General features: G+C 40.8%; 2 protein-coding genes across 2 annotated transcripts; both read left to right on the top strand.

Moving 5' to 3' along the window:
* Positions 1-3188: 3188 nt before the first annotated feature.
* On the top strand, positions 3189-9206 carry LOC124116268 (cell wall protein DAN4-like). Its single transcript, XM_046477528.2, has 7 exons — positions 3189-3450; positions 5897-6175; positions 6447-6642; positions 7428-7471; positions 7763-7924; positions 8397-8560; positions 8978-9206. The coding sequence occupies exons 1-7, from the start codon at positions 3237-3239 to the stop codon at positions 9146-9148; spliced, it is 1230 nt and encodes a 409-aa protein (XP_046333484.2). The 5' UTR covers positions 3189-3236; the 3' UTR covers positions 9149-9206.
* Positions 9207-14346: 5140 nt separating this feature from the next.
* Positions 14347-20928, top strand: LOC124116267 (endochitinase A-like). The gene is made up of 7 exons (XM_046477527.2): positions 14347-14652; positions 15746-16057; positions 16596-16794; positions 17154-17197; positions 18321-18485; positions 19662-19819; positions 20680-20928. The coding sequence occupies exons 1-7, from the start codon at positions 14400-14402 to the stop codon at positions 20851-20853; spliced, it is 1305 nt and encodes a 434-aa protein (XP_046333483.2). The 5' UTR covers positions 14347-14399; the 3' UTR covers positions 20854-20928.
* Positions 20929-21523: the final 595 nt, after the last annotated feature.

Genomic DNA, 21523 nt, shown 5'->3' with positions numbered 1-21523 from the left:
AGGAAAGTGATCAGTGCGGCACAAATCACCATGAACTGACCATGAACTGAAAAAAAGGTCATAAAAAAGTGTCAGAAATGGGTAAATCCAACGCTGAGAACAAAATCCTGGATTGAAGTATGTGTAACTTCCATCATTAGGAAGGCATAAACTATGCTTATCAAGTAATTCTTTTGTCACATTTCCTATATCATTATGGTCGGACGAACCCAATACGATTTGTGACCATTCAAGTCTCCCATAATCAAAGACGGTTTGGGATGCTGGTCAATGAGATTATCCAGATCCCTGAGCAGATGATGGATGTATATATAAGGAACACAGAGTTATTGTTGTAATATACAAAGTTATACGCACTGCAACAGCCTGAAGGTATTTAGTGCAATAGGGCTTTGAGGAGATCCCTGTTTTACTGGTATATGTTTGCCACCATACGCCTTACCATAAGAAAGTCTTACAAACGAACTATATGTATCCTACTGATGTAAATCAAATAGCTGACCCTCTCGTGTTTCCTGGAGACTAAACGCCACGTGGTTCTTATCTTCGGCTAGAAGGTTCATTTCTTCAAAATTAGCTTTAATTCCTCGACAGTTACATTGTATGATATTTTTATTCATGGAGGGTGAACAGGTGATCTACCTCTACCCACTTTCTTTTCAGAAGTGTGGCCATGTATGTAACTTTTGGTGGGTTTTAGGGCAGTGACATGAGATATTTTAGTTGGTCCTGCAGAGGAATTAGCAGGAACTTTCTTTCGTGCATCAACGTAGCCAATAGTTTGCTCAGACTTAACCCCTTACACAGCCGACTCAAATTCGAACACAGGACGCTCAGGGGAAGATGCCATGTGTGCTTCTGTGCAGTGAGAACATTTGAGGGTAGCACAACAAGCAAAGCCTTCATTTCTACTTCAATTTTGAGCATGACCAAACTGTTGGCATTTGAAGCAGTGGCTAGGACATGATTTTCACAAATCAATCCTCATAACTTCTTTGAGAGGCATTTAGAAAATGCAGTACTGAGTACTGAGTTGTTCATCCATAAATCATTTCCTTACTTCTCAATCCTCATAGCAAAGCAACCTACCTGGAAGGTTAGGTGAAGCAAACGTGATCAAGAGATAAGTGTTGGAAGGTAAAATGTTCCCATCTTCCTTAAACGTGAAACGTTTTGCTTCAATAACACCTTGATCTCTTAGCTCAGAAACAATTTCATCAACTGAGAGGTCATTTAAACTACGAGCACGATCACGGATGATCCCCTTATTGAAGTTGAGTGATTTATGAGCATAACTTTCGATCTTGATATCTGCCGGTTTTGTTCATTCAATTCAATTCGGTTTATTTCGTAGGTGTAGGCCATCGGTCCATAGTTACATTTGTATTACAATGGACGTGGTGTACACAGATCTTATTGTTCTGACAATAATGTACTACGAAGTGCCATCGCTTGACAGATATAAAATATAGCAAAACGTTTAATTACTTTACAATCAGTTTTAGACATAATGATAATAATTTCTTTGTTTGGTCGCATATTCACAATATTCTTGTGGTAAGTGATCCACCCGTGTTATAACCGGAGCAAACTAACAAAACATGATACTCGTGTAGTTCATTCAAAAAGGGTAGCAGATTGTTTATGAGTTTTGCGTTCCACACGCGCCACACTTCAGTTTTGTAACATCAGACATTCCCTGCTTTAATTTTTGTTGCTTTTTTTTCTAGTAGAAAGGGTAAATATGATGTTAATTTGTGTTCTTCAGTGGCCTCAAGCACAATGGACTTGAGCCAAGTGTCTTTCTCAGAATATCACAAGCGGGCAAGTGTTTCATCATCGGAAAAGTTCACTTTCTGAATCAGTACTTTTTAAAATTTGTTTAAGGTGCCATTGTAATAAGAATATGTTTCAACAATCATATTTACCGACCCACGGAGCGCCTTTACCGGGGATGTTAAATGTCAGTGGATCTCTAGCAGACTAACACCAAGAGGTTACAGGATAGATATATTCCAGCAGTGTAACGTACTAGATTCGCCCGTGAGCAACCGCCTTCTGGGCATCAGACTCGAGGCTATGTTAAATTTGAAATTTCTCAAAATTTCTCAAAATTCAAGAAAAGAAAGAAAACGAAAAAATCCAAACCAAGTGAGTGAGTGAGTATGGTTTTACGACACATTCTACCCCGGATCCCAACATAGACAAACACAGCAATTAAAGCATTATGGCTCGTAATCTTCAACACAGATACGTTCAGAGCTGGTATCGTCGGTTATAATTGTAGTGCGAAAAAAGATAGGTGTTTTAAGTCGCATCATTGAAATCAGCTAATTGCAAGACCGACACATGGTGTTATGGTCTTTTTTTATATTCAAAAAGAGAATAATTGCAAATGTCTCACGACTATTTATAGTAACGTACATAAACCTGAGGCGCAAAAGCAATAATACCTCTCACTTGACTTTATAATATGTTTAATTTTCAATTGAAAATATGTTAAGTTAGCGATATTTCATCCAAAAGAAATGAACTGGCGCTTAGTCAGCACTCAAAGAATAATTGTACGTGGTTTTTTCAAAATATAATTTGATTTAAAACTGTTAAAAAACATTTTGAAACATTCCATAATACAAAACTACTGATGGGTATCTTAGACATCTTTGAAACTCAATAAATTTGCATTCTTTCGGCACAAATTTACATTTCAAACATTGTAGAGGTCAAGTGAGTACAAATTCATTTCTTACACATTAGTCTTCATTGAACCAAATTATTTTAACACAAAATTACCCACCCACAGATTACTTTTTAAAGACGGTTACAGGAATAAGTGATGGTTAAATACACATAATCAAATTTAACAAAAGTTCTTTCAAATTTCAATTATATAAAACAAATACTATTTTTGCCCACAAGTTTCCTAAATGTTTCGAACCTTGAAATGCATGATTAAGCATCCCTACTTGTGCTGTAGGAAATTTTCTAGGTGTCGTATCTAGAGTGGAAACACACCTGTAACGTCCATCTCTGTATGACAAACATTGGTATATTCTATGATATGTACTTCGACAACAGCTGGTTCAACATCGAAAACAAACCCTGTGGTATTTGAACCACTGTTTAAGTAGAACAAAATCCCATGGCAGATCTTCCACCGAAATCCATCTCAGTATAAATACCCCGTCTCCCTCCTGTTTGAACGCCAGAGCCTTGACAGCTCCACACACAGCAGAATGAATTGCCTTCCCATACTAGTCTGCCTATCACTGGCAGTGATGGTGAGTTGCGAATATCTCTCCATTAAGTATCAGACAGAGAATTATGAAAGTGCTTTAAAGGCTGAAAGTCAATCTACACTGCGACACTTCAGGCCCCGCTACAGCTACGTCGACTACTCGGGAGACTGCTGCCGTAACGGTAACAACAACTGTGGATGGGCTCGATATTGTAAGTAATCAGTGCGGTTATACATATATTATTACATACAATTCACGAATCTTGTATAACAAAGTAACGGCTAAAGCCAACTGATTATTCACCCCAAACAGACGCTCATGCCAGATCAATAGTTTCTTTTCGCGAACACTTGGTATTATCACTGTTTATTAAAAAGAGCACAGAATTTAAATTACCTGTTGATTGTCTTCTCAAAGCCTTTGATGTTCTAATCTTGCCTATTCTAACCTATGGTTGTGAAACTTGAGACGAAAATCATTCAGTATTGGAAAGAGTACATTTGAAATTCATTAAACATGCCTTCAATCTTAGAAACTCAACACCAGGTTATATGATGTTTGGTGAATTTGGGAGATTTCAAATAAGTAGAATCATATATAAGAGGATGATTTCGTTTTGGCAGAAACATATAAGTAATTATCAACCTGTGATAAAATTTTCAACCCTAATATTGAAATACATAAATTCTATAAATAATACTAATAACAATAGAAACAACTGGATGGAATTCATTAAGAGCTTATTAAACAGGTGTGGTCTTTCTGTAGTTTTTAATCAACCGGATTCTGTAAGTCACGGCTGGTTAGTCTAAAAAAAAAATTGGGGGTATATATGTATGTTATTATTGTTGCTCATATATCACCGGCTGGTTGTTTGAGTTAATAAAGAAATTGAATTGAATTGAACTGAATTGAATTGATAATGGTTATAGAACACATGCTCATGGTTTAGTCGCAATTGTATGGACTCTTTCAGCAAGGTGTTTATTGCTTTTAACTACGAATTAGTTTAACTCAGTGATAAGCACAGTTCGTGGTGAAAAAAAACAATGGACTGGTAATTATCCTAGTGTCGATCTAGAGCGACACGCTGCTTTTAACAGTATTCCAGTTATATCACGGCGTGTCAGCTTAATGTGGGAGGAAAGCCCGACGTGATGCAGGTCTCAGACGTTTACCACTTCTGTGAAACCCATGATAGGGACTACAAACACGGGTAGGTGCTGACAAACCTAGAAACATAATCGGGGCGAACCGGGATTCAAACCCACAATCGTAGGTCTTTGGCGTGACCAAGGGACGCAACTCTGCACAGCGAATCGCGGCGCCTTAGACGACTGGGCCACCCGTGCCCCCGTATCACTCTAGAACACTCAAGAGAGCGAAAGGTCAGTGGTTCGATACCCGACGGCGTAATACCAAAATATGATACATGATGTTACCCTGCTTGGTACTCGGCATTAAGTATTCGATGATCGGAAACCAACCGTGTAATCCAGAAATTTCAAATATTAAATAGCAGGAATCAAAAACGGAATAAAACCTTCAAATGTGCGAAATTGACTTTTATCGACACTGTAAATTAAAGAGTTTTGTCTGTTCGAAATAGATGTACTATGAACTGTGACACATGCATATTGCCATGCACGACGGTTTTGACGTCGTAATACATTGACGGCATATGCGCCAATGACAACTGAATAGGCCTTGTTAGCCGAAATAGAGAAATAATCAAACACATAATATATAAGTTTGTTGCTGATAAATATTAGTCAAGTGCATTATTGAATGAATGATCTATTGATGTCGCCATCTCAAATGCCACTTTCTCAGGTGGTGATACGCAACGAGAGGTCCTGAATATTTCCAGATTTGGAAGCCTTTATAGTAGAAACGTGAACCAGATTCCATAGGGCATAAAGACCCGTAAAGATCCGGCGAAGAATAGGTCTTCAGCAACCCATACTTGCCGTAAAAAGCGACTATGCTTGTCGTAAGAGGCGACTAACGGGATAGGGTGGTCAGGCTCGCTGACTTGGTTGATGCATGTCATCGATCCCAAATGCGTGGATTAATGCTCATGATATCAAACACTGGATTGTCTGGTCCAGACACGATTATTTATAGACCGCTGTCATATAGCTCGAATATTGCTGAGTGCGGCGTTACACAACAAACCAACAAATCATAAACAGGCGTAAAAGGCAGACAAGTGATGGAAAATGTGTGAAGGCATCACGGAAATTCAGTAATATCACCACGTGTTTGCGAAAATGGTTAGCACATGTTTTATGTCCTGTTCTACCCTTTCAATATGGTGCCAGTGAGTTAGGTGGTTCAAACACTCCATGTGAAGGTCATTGCATGGGAGAGAACAGCGCATCATGTTGCCAAGCCAGGGGCAAATTGCTTTAAATGTTTAGCTATGCACCATACACGTTCTGAAATGACTTAACCAGGACTTTGATGGTGATTCTTTGATTGAGAAGCTTATTTGTAATCTTTCTTTCCGTGAAAAATAACCCGATTCAAACAGATTGCCTCACACAGTCTCATTCGTTTTTACAGTTGTCAGTCCCGTCGAATCCCTCGACGCACAAAACACACATTTTGCCGATAAACTCGTGTGTGAATATCGCGTGTCTTGTTTGTTTCAGATGCTTCCTCCTACTATGGATCCCGTTACTCCAGGAGAGGCTGCTACTATTATAAACCACAAAGCTCTGTAGTATACTGCGGATGTGTGGGACAACAACAATGTTCTCCAACAACTGTTGCCGCTACAACCACTACTACAACAGCTGCTCCCACTACTACAACAGCTGCTCCAACTACTACAACAGCTGCACCCACTACCACTACCACTACCACTACCACTACCACTACCACTACCACAACTACTACTGCAGCTCCAACAACAACAGCCACAACACGATGTGAGTTTCATAAACATTTTATTGTTCTATATTTATTTACCACCAGAACAAGCGTGGAGATTCATGGGTAGAATTGTTTCCAGTAACCCTAATGTGCTGCTTACGGACCATCGTTATGATATGGATCGATGTTCATGCTTTCAGTCACTGGTTTGTGTTGCTTATCAGACCAACCACTCCTGTGCCTGAATATTTACAGACATGATGTAGCTGGAATATTGCTGATGGCGGGGTCAAGAACATACTCACTGACTTATGTGTACAATTTCAGTTTGTCCAGCTGAGGCCTCAACCGCCCCAACCGCCACCACGAGGCTACTGAACGGCCTTGCTATCGCTGGATGCGATGAGTTCCCAGGGCTTGTGGCCATCCAAATCGGTGGAGCAACTGTATGCACTGGAGTCGTCACCAGTGGCACGACCCTGTCTATACCCAGCAACTGTGCTGCTTTTGCAAACGGAGCAGAGTAAGCTGGCTATATGATACTCATTACTATTAAGATATTATTATTAATAGGAGGTAGTGTTTTATTAGTGTAATTGTTGGTAATAATATCCCGCTCAATAGTACCATTTAGCATTACGCAGATTACCAGAAGGGCAATCACAGTGGCACCCTCCTGATCTGCGCCAACAGATAAGGAAGTAGAGAACCTAAGGCACCAAGATCAGTGGGGAGTCGACTAACTTTACATTTGTGATGCAGGCACGACATTTCACATGCTAGGTTCGCTTATTTGACAATTTTCCTTACCTTGCAGATCATATTGCTGTCAAAAGGGATAGAATGGACAATGTTGCATTGCAAATACTTGATTACCTATCGTTATTGTCGATCTTCGCAAAAAATCCTCTCAAGCTCTACAATTTCGTCCCTATAGTTATAGTTAAGGATCATGTATGTCACAGCACAAATATGTGTCAAATGTTTTTACGTGTATAAATCCAATAGTGCAACATGTATCATTGAAATGCAAACACCACAGGCGTCGTCGTAATTGAACCCTTGTTCGACGAGCCCCATTGGACGGTGGGGCAGCCTACTGGTTAAAAGACAGGGTTTGATTCCCCACATGTGTACAATGTCTGAAGCCAACTTCTAGCTTCCAACTCACTCACTCACAACGAAAAGACAGCACTAAAATGTCACATTGTCCTCACGGGTAGTCTCCTTCCTTCACCCAGCTCTGATCTGGTTTCGGACACATTCTGAAAAAGCAGCCAATTCAACTGTATATTTTTCTATTCGTAGTGTTGTGGCTCAGGATGGAACCGTTATCGCAACAGGCATCACAGGTAAGATACAGGTCACTTCACAATGATGTGTGTTTAGGTTTTTGCTTACCCTTTTTATTCACATGAAAAGAACATAAGTTATCGCAAGTACGCTGTTGATCCCCCGAGTATTTACATACATGATGGTTCGTTCTTTTGTACATGTTGTTGTAGAAATTAGAAGTAGGGGAACAAATATTTTGTTTAAAAATGTACGTCTTACCTATCTTACCATGGACAGAAATATGTAGTTCCGCATTTCCAGATTGTATCAACTCAATGTACAGGTTTCCTTACATTTGGAAATTTCAGCAACCGCAGGAGGAGTAGGTGGCCCTGTTGAAGTGACCTTACCTACAGCAGTGACGTCAAACAGCTGCCCCGGCATCGCCTGTGTCTATTCCAGCACTATGGCAAGCGACATCCTCCTGGATACCTGCAAGGTTGCTGCTGCAGGATTCTCTGATAATGCCGGTGAGCAGCGATCTCAGAAGTGTGGAAGATGCGTAGTGACGCATGTGTAAAAGTGGGCGTCAATGATGCAAGAAACGATCTCGGAATTTTAGACAGTGGGGTGAAGTGAAATCGGGTATACATCGTGTTCAAGATTATTTCACTTGCATGCACGTGTGCGTGTGGCTGTTTGTCCTAGTCCGGATTTATGCCTGTGTTGTGCTGCTAGCACTCTGAGATAGAATGCCACACCTTAAGATGGATTGCTTAGGCACATTATACTGATTCCTTGTTTTAGCCCCACGGGTAAATATTTCGTAAGTTAGAGCTTCACCTCTGGAAGAAAGAGCCCCAAACTATCTGCAAGTCCACAACCCTTCATTTTCCCAAGTGATTATTTGCTATAAACAATCTCATCAAACAACCCTCCAATCCCACCTACCCAGCTGGAATATCATATGCTCAACCTCGCACGTCTCCTTCTGCATCACAGGTACTTCAACTCCTGCCTTCGAGTACCTGGATATCCCCAGTCTGCAGCCAACCGACACGTGTCAAGCACTTCTTTCAGCCAGCCCCACTTCCGCTGTCTTTGACTTCACGAACACTGCCATCACATATAACTGCTTCATCAGTCCCAGTGGCTCTACATGTGCGGTATGTATATTGTTTCCCTTATTTCCAGGCTGAATGGTTTCATAGTAAAGCCTCTATCTCGAAACGTTACTACCTTCTATACCTAAAACCCTTTAATTCTCATCGAAGAGGAGGGGCGGTTGGGTTGATCATTTGTTATTTTAAATGCGTAGTGTATTTGTATTTGTGTCTATTGTTTACCTTTCCTCATATGTGACATTGGTGACATCCCCATCACTGACTTCTGTGCCAGAAGACCATGAATTTGTTAGAGTAGGCTATACGAACTCAATGGCAATAACAAGCATTGGCACGAAAGGTTAAGTTCCAATCAATTCTGAATACCAGGATCTGAATTTAAAGGTCCGAACAAACTCTGCAATGCAATACGATCACAATTCAACAATTATACATAATTAGTGGTGTCGTTACTTCCAGGGCGACTTCGGTGGACCAATATCTTGCAGCCTAACGACTGGAGAACAGGTGGTTATTGGGCAGATCGAGAATGGTGACTGCACGGCCGGTTCTGCTGTAGGATTCTACAACCTTGAAGCAGCGAGTGTTCGTGTGCTTGCAACAAGAAAGGACCAAATCCAGCTCGGATAAAAATATTGTTTTATCAATTTGTCTGGTATTCCATGTTGAATAAACAGCTGAACATTTACAGTACCATGTTGTAATTCTAACTATGTGCATGTATATCCAATGGCATACTTTGTATAATTTGAGGATTCCTAGAGCAAAAGCTTTTGGCAATGAAACTGGAAATGATCAAATTGACAAAAGATGCTTTATTCGGTCAAAGTCATATAGTTAGGTGGTAGGATATTTACAAGTTCAATCTATCTGATAAACAACTGCTACAGTAATTTCGTGTTAAATAGTCCTCAATCATGAAATAATACGTCCCTATGGACGTCCCTCTGTCTTAGCTGGTAGTTTAAACCATTGGTGCCATATGCAGAAAGGAGATACCTTTGTGACGTTTTTAGTTCACGTGTTTAGTTCATGTCTTCTTGCCTATGAGTATCACTCGATGATTTCCTTTAATGTCGAACCCCAAAATGACTCAAGTCAGACTTTCACCACTTTGAAAATACCCACGACTACCAAAGGTTATAATAGGGACGGAAGCTGGAAAGCAACACTGCACAGCTATTTAATCATATGAAGTTGATATATTCGTCGAGATACAAAACCCCAATTTTAGTTCTTATGTCGCGTTTTATTGTTTAAATGTACAAGAAAACACAATGTGACAACATATGACAAGACTCAAAAGTTATTCGAGATTATTACAATAATGTAGCGACTTTCATGTACGCGTGTGTGGCTGTTTGTTCCAGTCGGCCATACGTCGATTTTATAGTACCAGCCCAGTGAGATCTCATGCTGCGTCACGTCGCCTTTCTTTTCGCTATTAGCGCTACATTGTCGTGTTGTCACATTCGCGCATAGTGGCACTGCTTATTTCACAATGCCAACCAAGACTGATCTATAACAATAGATGAATAAGTCAAGGGTTTAAATTCAGACACTTCATCGAAAAAAAATAGATTGTCCCAAAACATGCTTGAAAAAATGTATTAATGCCTCAGACTTGAAAGAAAAGAAATTGTTCCATGCCAAGGTGGTTTTTACCAAAAACAACAGTTTAGGCTTATAGTTTTGATATACTTCTGGTTTTGCAGCAGTAACTGAAAAAGTATTCATGATCAGCCTCAAAACAAAATCCAATATAGGTTTCTGTCACGCTCAGGGTACGCAACACTGCACAGAGTGTGTGATTGAGTGAGTTCAATCATTAAATCACCGCGGCACAGCTTGATGCGGAAGGAGAGCCCGAAGTCATGCAAATCTTAGATTTAAACACATTGGTAAAACCCACAAGCACAGGAAAGGCGCTGGGGTGCCAACCTATGCCTAGTTGCCCCAGCTCTGCACAGCAAATACACCGCCCAGGATGACTGGCACAACCGTACCCTTCCTTCAACAATGTGATTAGTTATTAATAAAAATATATTAAACAGAAAAGAGTATATTTCTTGCTTTCAAAACACGTTGGTATTTTAAACCGACCCCGAAAAGAGAGATTTGCAATTGGTTTCATTCCGACTTATGTTTTAGAATCAATGGAGACCACTGGAGTTTGTAAAGGAGTATAACAATTTCTGTGCATGCGTAGATATATTCACTTATTATACATGTACAATATTAACAGAAAAGGGACACAATGCGATTTAATCAATACTTGCATAGTCGCACATTTTAATGCCTTTATAAACATAACAGATGGGACATTTAGTCAAAATGTCGAGATGTCTCGCTTTGTCACTTTTAGTTTGTTTTTGTGAGGGCACGAACACGGCAATGTCCCTTCTAGGATTCTATATAATTCTACATTGACATCAGTAGGGAAGATTGAGCTAATATTGGAGATTCTGGAATAAACAGTTTTGATTCCAATGACAGAGACACGTGCAACTTTGGCACTATTTGCCAGTTCAAATAGATCCGTTAGAATCTTCTTTACCAGTGGGTGTTCATATTCCCGCTGGTATACCAAAGGATTTGTATCCGTCTATAATTAATTTTAACTGAGACTGAAAGTAGTTCAGCACATTTACTAAGTATATATGGGACAGTGGATCACTTTGTCTGACTTTATTGTTGCACTGCAGCTATTTTTGTGGAAAAGTCTGATCCAGCATCGCTTTGTTGGATTGACGTTAAAGGCCTCTAAATCTTTAATTTTGAATTCTCACTCAACACTATTGAAAGCCTTTTCAAAATCTACATTAACAAGCAAGGCTGATAATTCATGTAATTCACAATTAGTCATAATTAGTCATAATAATTCATAACTTTCGTGTATTTCCCCTGATAAAACTACGCTTGTGGAAGCCGGTTTGTGTGTCACTAATTATAATGTCGGACCGGACATGTTATATCCTGTGGGCAGTTGCTCCAGACGCTATCGTATTCCGCATGCCTCTGTGCAGTACTTTGAATGCAATTAAATGTTTATCTGATCAATATTGAAATAAAAAAAAATCTCTTTTTTTCTTGCAAATCATTAAAGTATTTAGCGCTAAGCTTAAAAGTACGCATTGCTGTGTGTACACTGATATGACCAAGGAGCTCTTAAATTGGATGCCAAGTCAAATTAAGTGGTAAGCCGGATGCCTAATGTGTGTGCGTGCGTGCGTGCGTGCGTGCGTGCGTGCGTGCGTGCGTGCAGGGGTGTGGAAGGGTGGGGGTGGTACTCTCCTCTGTGTCGAGAGCCACAGAATAAAAGAATGAGGAATGAAGAAATATGAGGCCCACGAATTTGGGTTTCTTTCAACATTAGTACATGGGCCTTCATCCATAGTTTGCCCTTTTCGCCCGACTGGTTATTCTCTTGCTATGACGTCTTATGTTTATTTGTCCTTTTCTAAAACTTAAAGCCATTCTCAAGAGACTATCTTGAGCGCACACTTTTACAACGACATGACATCTTAAAATGGATCGGGTGGCCAGGCTCGGTGACATTGTACCCTGACAGCGTAGATCGTTGTTCATAATATCGATCACTAGATTGTCTGTTTGAGACCCAACAACTTGCAGGCCACTATCATATAGCTAGAATATTGCTGGATTGTCTGGTCCCGTTTCAATTATTTACAGACCGCCGTCATATCGCTAGAATGTTTCTGAGTGCTGTGTTAAAGAACAAACATTATGTCGTATTTTATACCCTTACCTGTCGACTCCGTATTACATGTAGATATTAATAGTTACGTTGGTCCCTTCAACTTCAACACAACGGTGTTTGACTGCAGTAATAAGAAAGGAAATGCCCGAGTCGCCTCCTAAGACCAGCACATGTTGCCAGGGACCTGTTCTAACCCGAAGTCCCCACGTATTTTAAATGGTAAATGTACACGCCCTGATTGAATTATCTAAAGTGAGTGAGTCAGTTGGGTTTAACGCAGTTTTTAACAGTATTCCAGTCATATCACGGCGTGTAAGCTTAATATGGGAGGAAAGCCCGAAGTGACTCAGGTCTCAGACGTTTACCACTTCGGCGAAATCCACGAGCACGGGTATGGTGCTGACAAACCCAGAAACATAATCGGGGCGAACCGGGATTCGAACCCACAATCATCGGTTTCTGGCGTGCCTAAGGGACGCAACTCTGTACAGCGAATCGCGGCGCCTTAGACGACTGGGCCATCCGTGCGCCCGAATTATTTAAACAATGATTTATTTTAAACTAATCTACATTGAATTAATGTCACGATGAAACGTAACAAACATGTAGATGAACGAGCGGGAAAGTGCCCCCGTGCAATGCAATATTTATCATCAACCAAACAAAGGTTCTGACATATTCCAAACTCTCTCTTCGACGCCACACACACACACACACACACACACACACACACACACACACACACACACACACACACACACACACACACACACGCCATGTCCCGACGAACATGAAAGGCGTCATGCGTCATATGCACTCTGGAAAATACAACAAAAAACGCCAAGGGCGTATGAAAATGACTTAGAAGGGGACCAGGTTTTCTTTTTATCGGGAAGTGGTGTAATCGTATACCAGGCACTGAAATGGTTAAGTTATCAGTCATTAGCGTATTACGTAAATGATGTAAATGATGAATTAGTAGAATGTTGAATGAGTGCTATTGCTATTAACAATGTTGTCGTCATATTATTACGGGAAACACAAGAAATGGTATTCACACGGAGACTGATCAGACATTACCAGATTACTTAAATGATTTAAACACTGAATGCCGTCAATGGCACGTAGCTATTGAAAATATTACTGTTTGAAGGAATGAGAGAGTAGGATTTTACGCCCCTGATCAGGCCATATCACGGCGGGGAACGCTTGAAATGGACATATGTGGGGAATCGAACTCAAATTGTCGAAGTGGCGAGCGAACGCTTTAACCACTGTGCTGCACGTTTCCCGATTGGTACCGCTGCTCAACAGTGACAGACAATCCAGAATAATTCATTATCATAATATTACGTCACGTAATGTAAACACCACACGCACGCACGCACACACACACACACACACACACACACACACACACACACACACACACACACACACACACACACACACAAAAACACACACACAAAAACACACACACTCACAAAAACACACAAACTCACAAAAACACACACACACACACAAAAACACACCACACACACACGCCATGTCCCGACTAACATGAAAGGCGTCATGCGTCTGGACGATACAACAAAAAACGCCAAGGGCGTATGAAAATGACATAGAAGGGGACCAGGTTTTCTTATTATCGGGAAGTGGTGTAATCGTATACCAACCGTACATCACAATGAGATCCAATACAGGTTGTCTGTCGTCGAATAACGAATTTCAACGCAAGCATTGACAACGTTTCATGAACACACATCTCATCTGCTGCTGTTGCTGCTGTGCAATCATCTAGTACACGCACGTCATCTTGTAGGTTAATTCTGCTGTCAAACCCATCAAAAGGAGGGGCGAGGTTTTCTCTTATGTGAGATTCGTTCTATCTAAAACACATGTTATATCAGCGATAAAATGAATGTTTTTAACACTACATGACATGTTTGCATGACTCACAATTTGAAAAAAGTACAATCATTACAGTTATTTACATGTATTTATGCAACTGTTGCAAATATTGACCAACACATGCAACTATGGGCTGATTGTATAACCAGCCGTGTATTTCACAAGCCGATCCTCCACAGATAGATGTATTTAAAGCAGTCAGGCAGGCGTACGACAAGGTGGACTCCTCTCTCATCACGCATCACGACAATGAAGTGTCTCCTTATACTGATCGTCCTAGGGTTGGTGGCTGCAGCAAGTGCCTTGACCAATAACCAGAAGAGGGCCATATTGGAAAGGGAGATTTCCCAATCTCAAAACAGGCATCTGTCTTGGCCCGGATCAAGCCTCAGCTATGGATGGGGACAAAAGTATAGACCTTTCATGACGCTCGGCTTTACGGACAGTTCTGGGTTATGCTGCGCTAACAACATCGGTGACTGTAAATATGCAAGATCAAGCTGTACGTAAAACACATACAAATTCTTGTATCTACATTGCACATGTGGGGGTTGAATGAATTAGGTAATTTGTCTTTCGTGCTTCATTCCAAGTATAGGGTCTCAGCATTGAGTAACGGGTCCCTACGATAACGAGAATTTTCATATATTTAATTCTACAATGAAGGTTAACATTTATTTAGGCCATTAAAAATGACATTTTCTTTAAAATGAGAAATCGCAGTTATGATTGATGACGATTATGTTTTATGATCGCATCTTGTTTTTTTTAACCATAAATATAAATTAGATATCATTAGATTCTCTAAAAATTCAGCTTTGTTCGTTATTTGTAGGTGGTATTGTGTATTCAATGTGAGGAATATTAATATTAATATTATATATTTTCCGGCATTGAATACCAGACAGCATCCATGATTGCAAGGACAGTGGGCGCCTCAGTAATAAACGGTCACATCTAAATAACTGATTGACGAACAGAAAGCGGTCGTATGTTTTCGCGGGTGGTGGTTGCAGTGTATACAAACCCGTGAAGGTTCGAGTATGTTAACTTAATTTTTTCTTCGCCACTTTGAAATCGAAAGGGTACACGGCTCATTCAGTACATTCATTCAACCGTTTACTACAAGGGAAAGAAGAATGGCATTAACAATAATATGTTCAGATAATCAATGATAAACAGCTTCTGTCGCATCCCATCAAAACGTTCATCGCTACAGTATTTACGACCTTATTGCTTTACCGGCCATATGGAAATTCTTTGGCTTGAAATTCCTGATTTCTGTCAGTCGATTCATCATTGTGTCTTGAATCAGTGTGTCCTCTACGATAACCGGTTCTCGTACTTCTCACGCCAACACTCAACAGAAAGTAATTGTACGAAGCTCTATTTTCCGGTGCTTGATATTCTGCGACTTGGTCTTATATTGAAGTTGCAAAACTTATTGAACGCCCCTCGTATATCCCTAGTGCATCAATGTTGATAGTTTCTCACCTAGGCTCGGAAACTTACTTCACTCGGGGCAGATACTTCGTGATTCCTCGTAGTTTGTAGATTATTCTCTAAATAATGTATGTATCCATGATGTTTTTCAGATGGAAGATATTTTGCGCCTCGGCCATTTCATAACGACACACCAGGACGATTCTTTTTTCGCGAACGAGGACAAGGTGTGAAAAGATCGTGTGTGTGGGCGTGCAAATGTTCCTCATATCCTGGCGACTGTACAGCTGCTGATACAACTACCACTGCTACAACAACTACCACTGCTACAACAACTACCACTACTACAACTACAACTACTCCAATTGTAACAACTACAACCACCACTGCTACAACCACCACCACAACAACAACTACGACTACAACTACAACTACCACTACAACAACAACCCCTACTCCAAGATGTATGTTTTCTTGTATTTTGTATATATAGTGGACCCTACATTGGTCTTCAGCAACCCATGCTCGTTGTCTGAGGCGACCAGTGAGGTTCGGTTGCAAATGCATATCATCGTATCCCAGTTGATTAGATCGATGCTCAGGACGCAAGTCACAGTATTGCCGGCATTTGGATGGAATATTTTTGAGTGCGGCGTTATAAAGAAACAAACATGCACATTATTCAGCGGAATACGTTATGTCCGCATTGATGTGTATGCCTCAAGGGGTCAACATTTAATTGTAATAAGTTCTCATAGTTACCTACCAAGGTCAACTGGTTATAGATTCGTGACCACAAAGTGATAGTAACGGTACAACTGTCGAAAGTTCCACATATGAAATATTATGTTGTTTTTTTAAATATTATATATATAATACTGAAAAGCATCAGGTTGTACCAGTGAATCTTGTGCATTTCAGTATTCCATTTACGTCCGTCTTAGACATGTTTTATATTGTACAGCAATTAATTTTAGAATGATTTATTATTTACCTTGACAGTCTGTCCCGATACATCCACGACATCGACGACGACAAGACTTCTTGGTGGTACCAGCATCACAAGCTGTGAACAGTTTCCAGGTCTTGTTTCTATTGTTAATCCCCTGACCGTCGATACTACAACATGCACGGCTGTCATCACGTCTCCAACGACACTGTCGCTACCTGCCAACTGCGTGGCCTTCTCAAACGGAGCCAAGTAAGTCCAGAACAACACGGGTAACGTTTCAATCATTAAACGGACACAACGTGATATGATGTTCAAAGCAGCGTTAAAGCAACACTCTAGGTCGGATGTTCATTATGCTCTGTTGTGCCATGGGGTTTTTGGAGGCTTCCCCTTGATATAGAACTTGTCCGGCAGTGTTCTGGACATTTATGAGCGAGTGAGTTGCGTAAAGGTCAGAGTTCACAATCTGCCAGTGAAGTGACTAGAATAAATGAAAAGTTTTACGCGCACACTATGCAAATATCAGAATTGTGTGCACCAATAAGGTTTACCTATGGGATATATATAAAGTGTCATGACTGAGGAAAGGTGTGATGTTTCTGTTTCAGTGTTGTGGCCCAAGATGGAACGACCCTTGTAACGAATTTGAAAGGTAAGCCAGCTAACGCTGGACTTTCGTAATTAATCTGACCATATGTCACATGTGTATGTTACACCTGGGGTATTGAAAGTGCAGGTTTGATTGGAGTACAACTGTTGTTCTGATATTAATACCAGGCAGGTTAAACATTACTTTTCTGCGCTAACTAAATTGTGTGCAAGATTGATCCAGCGTGCCTCTTATCAGTGTGGACCTTCTCATATGAAACACTGAAGTGGGTTAACGCAGTTTTGCAACATCTCTGAGTCAGTTGTATCTGGGAAAACTAATGAGCGTTGTGCAGAGAAACCGATGATCTAACACGGGGTGGACCTTGGATTCGAACCCACGTCAAACGGAACGTGTCATTGCTGAATACGCGACACGGATTATATGGAAAATTTCATATCATCCCCTAATGTAGAAATTAGTTTTACTTATTGATTTGTTTGAACATGTATGGTGACAATATGGAATGTGTCGTTTCTAGTGAAATCATTCATAGATGTGTGTATGTTAGTGTGTGTGTGTGTGTGTGTGTTTGTGTGTGTTTGTGTGTGTGTGTTAGTGTGTGTGTGTTAGTGTGTGTGTGTGTGTGTGTGTGTGTGTGTGTGTGTGTGTGTGTGTGTGTGTGTGTGTGTGTGTGTGTGTGTTTGTGTGTGCGTGCGTGTGTGCGTGTGTGGTGTTTACATTACGTGACGTAATATTATGATTATACATTATTCTGGATTGTCTGTCATTGTTGAGCAGCGGTACCAATCGGGAAACGTGCAGCACAGTGGTTAAAGCGTTCGCTCGCCACTTCGACAATTTGAGTTCGATTCCCCACATATGTCCATTACTGGCGTTCCCCGCCGTGATATGGCCTGATCAGGGGCTTAAAATCCTACTCTCTCATTCCTTCAAACAGTAATATTTTCAATAGCTACGTGCCATTGACGGCATTCAGTGTTTAAATCATTTAAGTAATCTGGTAATGTCTGATCAGTCGCCGTGTGAATACCATTTCTTGTGTTTCCCGTAATAATATGACGACAACATTGTTAATAGCAATAGCACTCATTCAACTTTATACTTATTCATTATTTACATCATTTACGTAATAAGCTAATGACTGATAACTTAACCATTTCAGTGACTGCGGCTACCACTGTTGGAGGGGCGGTAACTGTTACATTAGACACGCCTGTTGATACCGGCAGCTGCCCCGGAATAGCCTGTGTCTACAGCGCCAGTATGGCTGATGCTATTCTCCTGGATCAGTGCCAAGTTGCTGCGGGAGGTTACTCTAGTAACACAGGTGAGTAACTGTTAAGGTTCATCACTATGGTCAGAGACCATATAACAGAGTCATCCGAAACCAACCCCTGGTCGAAGAGTGGGAATTCTTCAAGTGGCATATCTAGGTCCAAGACGAAATCGTCCCAGTGAATGAAGTCGTCCATGGCTGTGGCGAATGTAAATTGAAATAAATGTCTCGGAAGACACTCATGTTCAGCAAATAATTTGCAGCCAACTGACATGTGCTAATGAGAGATATCATAATATATCTTTGTAAACCGCTCAGAGACGTCCTTTTATTGGATTGTCGCTGGTCGTAGTCGGAGAAATCTCGGCTAAGGGAATTAACTCTTACCCCGGATATTATGTAATATTGTTTACGTGGTTACCAGAATGGTCAGTCGTGAATGTCTGCGCATCTATCGCGCATCTGCAGCGGTACAAGGGCGGTTAACAGCAGGGTGTCGGTGTGTATCAGTTACATGCCAGACCGTAGCGCTGATGGTTTATGATAAACTGTTGGTGAGGGCAGTCCCTCTATTATATGGTCTCTGCTATGGTCTTGTTCATGTTAGTGACCAACCTTTTAGAATTCCTTGTTGGGGATGGAGCAGGGGGTGACTGGAATGTTTTGGTAGTAAGATTTACTCACCTGAATTTTACATACGGTCAAGAATCTGTTTTTAGTCGGTTAATGAGGAGAAAAACGTAAGTAACAGTTTATCTCTAGCCCCACTTTACCCCTTCTGTCTTTATTTTAAGTGCCCTGGGCGCTTATTGGGTCGAATTCGGTATATTACTGACGTTATCTTCTTTGATATGTACTGTACATGTACAGTTGAAGAACGATACTCAAGTACTGCGGGTGTACTGTGTCTTGGTTCTTGTTATAGACCAGATCGGTGGATCTAGCTTCGAATATCTAGACATTCCGAATAGAGGTTTGACTGTGCGAGTGTTCCTTATCTAGACCAGACCGGTGGATCTAGCCTCGAATATCTATATTTCGAATAGAGGTTTGACTGTGCGAGTGTTCCTTATCTAGATCAGACCGGTGGATCTAGCCACGAATATCTATATTCCGAATAGAGGTTTGACTGTGCGAGTGTTCCTAATCTAGACCAGACCGGTGGATCTAGCCTCGAATATCTATGTTCCGAATAGAGGTTTGATTGTGCGAGTGTTCCTGTTTTAGACCAGAGCGGTGGAGCTAACTTTGAGTATCTGGATATTCCGAGCCTCCAGCCAACTGACACCTGTGCAAGCTTCCTAACCGCCTCAACACAAAACTTTTTCTTTGGTACTGGCACCACGTACAACTGCTTCTTCTCTCCGAGTGGATCTACCTGCCAGGTAATACAAATACGGTTTGCAGATTGAGGTATTCGGATTATTTTCATTTCACTTAAACACGTTGATTTACACCAAGAATACTCTAACGTGTCAACCGAAATAAGGTTTATCCAAAACAACGAGATCTGGACTTACGAAGTTATTATTAAAAGTACTTAAAAATATGTCATCCTCTTATAGGTAGTCGTTCGTTAGCAAAAGTTATCTACCTTTTTTGTAATGAATATTGTCGTGAACATTTCAGATAATATTATTCTGTCATGAAAATTCTGGATTGTCCGTGACTATTGACAGGTTGTACCTAAAGGGGTCCGTGGGGTAGCCATATGGTTTGAGTCTTCGAAAACCTGGCTTTACTGTTCCAACATACATTACCTGTCCTATTGGTTATACGTTGCATTAACATAAGTTCAAGGCATACTGGAATGACCCTTGAAGCAACCAATGTTGCCCATATCAAAAAGCATGTGAATGAGTGAGCTTTTACCCCATTTTAAACAACAGCCTTCCAGTATGACGGCGGAAGTGCCAAAGTGCATCGCATAAAGCATATAACTAGAATAAAGTCGAACTTATTGTCAAAATACTAATTACAATAAATAAAAGCGACATCACCCTTTCCATATTCATAAGAAATCTCTACCACAAGCAGAGTCGATTGTGGGATTCCGACTATATCATGAACACGTGTTTATGAATCACTATCAAATAGTGATAATGCCAGGTGCTTGCGACAAGGTGAGCGTATCCTGCCCCACCGGTTGCACTGGGGAGAATTATTTCATTGCGAAGTCTCGTTGAATCAAACTTATGTAATGCAGTTGTAATATAATCTGATGGAGTGATAACATTTATTTCAGGGTGACACTGGTGCTCCAATTGTTTGTCCACTGACCACTGGGGAACAGGTGGTCATTGGTCAAGTAGAGAATATGGAATGCTCGGCTGGTACAGTCGTTGGTTTCTATAATCTTGAAGCAGCATCCGTCCGAGTCTTGGCACGAAAAGCCGGAAAACGTGTGCAGCTCGGGTAAAAGTAAGCTTCCTCAGAGACCTAGAGTTCAATGTTGCCTAACGACACCTTATGAAAATAAAACTTGAATAACATTCGTTTGGCTTTTGAATATTGTTTTGACTTCGCAATAGAAACGGCGATTGAAAACGAATACGGTTTGGAGATGACATTCCAGTGTTCTGTGCAGGATAAGGTACCGACAATTTGGTATTCGGGCTAGCTGTAAATACTGAAAACAAATAATATAAGTTTGCCTCAGATTTTGGATACAAGAGATACGTGTTTGCTGGAAGTCGCAAGTTGTCACGGCGATACGGTTAAGGTGGGCGTACCAAAGACAACTTGAGAGGCATTGAAGTGTCACATTTAAAAGCAGAGTTTTTCAGATAGCTAACGTCTAAATGGCCGGTATGATTATCACAGATCAGCTGTTTTGTTTGTCTGTTTAACGCCGCACTCAGCAATATTCCAGTTGTATGACGGCGGTCTGTGAATAATCTGGACGACACAATCCAGTGATTGTCATTACGAGTATCGATCTACGCAATAGGGATACGATGACATGCATCAACCAAGTCAGCGAGCCTGACCATCCCTTCCGTTAGTCACCCCTTACGACGAACGACGTCACCTTTTACAGCAAGCAGGGGTTTGCTGAAGACCTATTCTACCCTTGATCTTCACTGGTT

The sequence above is a fragment of the Haliotis rufescens genome, unplaced genomic scaffold (genome assembly GCF_023055435.1).
Source record: "Haliotis rufescens isolate VD_foot unplaced genomic scaffold, xgHalRufe1.0.p SCAF_19, whole genome shotgun sequence".
In the NCBI taxonomy this organism is placed as follows: domain Eukaryota; kingdom Metazoa; phylum Mollusca; class Gastropoda; order Lepetellida; family Haliotidae; genus Haliotis; species Haliotis rufescens.
The sequence above is the reverse complement of the archived record's forward strand: the minus strand, read 5'-3'. Positions and strand labels throughout refer to the sequence as shown.